The 3,586-nt window shown below is 43.9% G+C and overlaps 1 protein-coding gene across 2 annotated transcripts in view; it reads left to right on the top strand.

Moving 5' to 3' along the window:
- Positions 1 to 3,586, top strand: part of ITPA (inosine triphosphatase) — a 17,343-nt gene that overhangs the window by 5,076 nt on the left and 8,681 nt on the right. For both annotated transcript variants that reach the window (XM_027766462.1, XM_006163959.2), the window contains exons 4-5: positions 396 to 469; positions 2,128 to 2,159. In XM_027766462.1, the coding sequence (XP_027622263.1) occupies positions 396 to 469; positions 2,128 to 2,159 (106 nt within the window). The remainder of the gene's footprint in view (positions 1 to 395; positions 470 to 2,127; positions 2,160 to 3,586) is intronic.

Below are 3,586 nucleotides of genomic sequence, written 5' to 3' on the forward strand. Positions count from 1 at the left end.
GTGCCCCCATTTTTTTTTTTTTTTTTTTTTTTTACTTTAGGGCACATGTACTCACTGGAGAGAAAGAGAGACAGAAAGCAAGAAATCACTCCTCAGGGGATGACCACGCCACAATCCCTTCTCCATTTTCCTCTCAGGACCTTGGGCATGCATGCACATATGAGTTTTAAGCTACTGGGGCCAGGACTCGAACTGCCATCGACTACATAGGAATCCAGCAATGTAACCATTATGCCATCCACTGGCCTTCCCCATGGCTCTTGATGGACCTCTATCTGCTACTGCAGATCTCAACCAGCTATGAGCCTGCTCCAACCTGGGTGCCCTTGGAGTTCATTTTGGGGGCAGCCTGCTGCCAATCACCAGTCTTAGCAATGCTTGTCTTTGTGCTGCAGGTACAAGGGCCTGTACTGGTGGAGGACACCTGCCTGTGCTTCAACGCCCTTGGGGGGCTCCCTGGCCCCTACATGTGAGTGCTCTCCCATTCCTTTGCAGGGGGTCAACGACAAAACTTCCAGAACTACAAAATGATTGGTTACCTGATATTGCATATTGTTCACTGTCTTGGCATCAACACCGCTGTTTCTGATTGTCCTGAGCAAGGATTAGGGAGAGGAGAGGCGTACGATTCTTTTATAAGTGTGAGAATGTGATTGTGTAAGTGGAGATGGGAAAGGGGGACCCACCCATTTGAGAGGTACATTCATAGGCAGATCAATTTCAGGAATGAGGAAAGAAAGTTGAGATCTGAAAATTGATTTCTTTAAAACTGTTCAGTACCCTAGACCCCCTCAGAAAGTCTTTGTATATCTCTGGGATGCCAATACCGCAATTTGAAGACCTGCATGGAGTTGGGGACATATGTACAGAAACGCTGTTGATGGTTTTGAGGAATTTATATCTTAACTTCTGGATGACCAGTTTGTTTGCCAAGGCAAAAGCAGCCAAATACACTTATGCCCACAGTATACGCTGCTCTACATCCTCACTAGCACTGAGTATTATAACTTTTTAATATTAATAATACTAAAACTTGGGGAATGTGAAATATTATCACATGTGGCTATAATTTGCATTTTCCTAATTTCCAGTGAGTTTGAGGTCTTCACAAATTTTTTAGAGTTAGTTCATTTTATTAATTATTCTTAAACTTTTTTTTTAGAGATTTTTGCTATAGGGCGCGTGCGCTCGCCAGACAGACAGAGAGAGACAGAGAGACAGAAAGCGAGAAATCACCCCCCAGGGGGGATGGCCACGCTGCAATCCCTTCTCCATTCTCCTCTTGGCATCTTGGGCACGCATGCACATGTGCCCGGCGTGAGTTTTAAGCCACTGGGTCTGGGATGCGAACCGCAGTCGACTACGTGGGAGTCCAGCGACATAGCCATGCTAACTGCTGGTCCCATTATTAAACTTTTTAAAGAATTATTTTATTTAAATTTACTTATTTTTAATTTGAACAGAGAGGTAGAGAGAGAGAGAGAGAAAGTGAGAAAGCAAGTTGCCAAGTCCAGGAATCGAACCATGGTCAGCCATGTGGGTGTCCGTTCCCTTAATCACCATGCCACCTGCTGGCCCCCTATTATTATTATTATTCTTTCTTTATTTTTTTAAATCATTTTAACTTTACTTATTTTTATTTATTTTAATTTGACCAGAGAGGGACAGAGTGAAGAGAGAGGGAAAGTAGAAAGCAAGCCACCAGGTCCAGGACTCGAACTGTGGTCAGCCATGTAGGAGTCCAGTGCCCTTAACTACCACGCCACTTGCCAGCCCCTACTTTTATTTCTTAATTTGAGCAGAGAGAGGCAGAGAAACAGAGAAAGTGAGAAATCAAGCCACAAAGTTTGGGACTCAAACCACAGTCGGCCACATGGGAGTCCACCTCAACTACCACGCCACCCACCGGTCCTCAGTTGCTGGTTGATTCTTCTGTGCATTCCCTGTATACCTCTATGTCCTTTATTTTATTTTATGTTTTTACTGGATTCATTTTCTTTATTTGAGACATTCTTTTTATATCCTCTTGACTGTTTGAGGGCTCTAATCTCTGGGGCACAGCCCAGAAAAGAAGATGATAAGATCCATCAGCTCCCAACGTCTGATTCTCCTTTACTTGTCTTGCAGAAAGTGGTTTCTGGAGAAGTTGAAACCTGAAGGTATTCTCCCCTTTGTTTCTTCACTTGGATCTCTTGGGAATGAGAATCCAGGGGGTGACACAGGGGAGCAGTAATCTAGAGTCCCGGGCTCCAAGCTAGTCACAGTGGCATGTGCCTGCAATCCCAGCTTCTGTGGAAGATTGTGAGTTTCAAGGCCCTCTGGGTAACATAGTGAGACCATGACTTAGGAAAAAGAATTGTAGGTTCCAGCAAAAAGAGTTGTAGGTTCCGGCCCCCACTGTGGAGTGTCCGTTCACCTCAGTGTCCCTGTCTATAGCCTGCAGTTGACACTTTTCCTGTACTACAGAGAGCATTGAGACGGTGGGGCAGAGTGGATGTGGGAGGGGTAATGGGAGCTACCCATTTGAGGGAAAATGGAGCTGTAATTTTTCGGTGTCTCAAGGGAGACTTGGCCCTAGTGCTTGCCTGGGTGTGTTTACTTTAGCTAGGGCCTAGAGGCTGGGCACCTGCCCCTCCTAGGATCCAGCAGCCCATACCCTGGCACCTACAGCTATAGGCCACAATTTTCCCTCTTCAGATGCTTTAAAAACATTTTATAGGGGACCAGCAGGTAGCATGATGGTTAAATCGCTGGACTCCCACATTGCTGACTGCAGTTTGAGTCCTAGACCTGGCAACTTGCTTTCTCACTTTCTCTCTCTCTCCATCTCTCTCTGGTGAGTATATATACCCTATAGCAAAATTTTAAAAATAACAAATAAAATTAAATAAACACAATTAAAAAAACATTTTATATTTTGGAGCATTTAATATATGTAGTTATTTGTTAGTTTAAAAAAAGGGAGTAGTAGACTGCAAAGCCCTTGTCCTCGTTAGCCAGCTTCCAGGGTTATCAGTACAAGGCCTATCTGTGACATCTGTAACCCTCCTAATTTTCCTCAGCCCAGTATTTTAAAGCAAATTCCAAACATCATGTCATCTGTAAGTTCTTCAGCCTCTATATCTAAAAGATTTTTTTCTTTTTAGTTTGCTATAGGGTACATGCGTTCGCCAGCAAAAAAGGGAGGGAATGTGAGAACGTATCCCCAGGAAGGGGTGGCCACACTGCAGTCCCTTCTCCTCCATTCTCTCAGGATTTGGGGCATGCATACACATGCACCCAGTGTGATTTTCTAGTCTCTGGGTCCAGAACTTGAACCATAGTTGACCATATGGAATTCAGCCGCCTTAATCACTACCAACTGGCCCTAAAAGATTAAAAAAAAAGTTTAAAACCATTACCCAGCTAAAACGATGATTTCTCAGTATTATAATCTTTTTTCAGACCTCCTTGATTGTTGCAAAAATGCCTTTTATGGTTGGGTGGTTTTGAACTGGGAATCAAACCAGGTCCACACTGCATTTGGCTGATTTTTTTGACTTAAAGCCATATGTCAGATCAGTTTCCTTTTGGAAGGAGGGAAAGA

The sequence above is a fragment of the Tupaia chinensis genome, unplaced genomic scaffold (genome assembly GCF_000334495.1).
Source record: "Tupaia chinensis unplaced genomic scaffold, TupChi_1.0 Scaffold143574_1, whole genome shotgun sequence".
Lineage (NCBI taxonomy): Eukaryota > Metazoa > Chordata > Mammalia > Scandentia > Tupaiidae > Tupaia > Tupaia belangeri.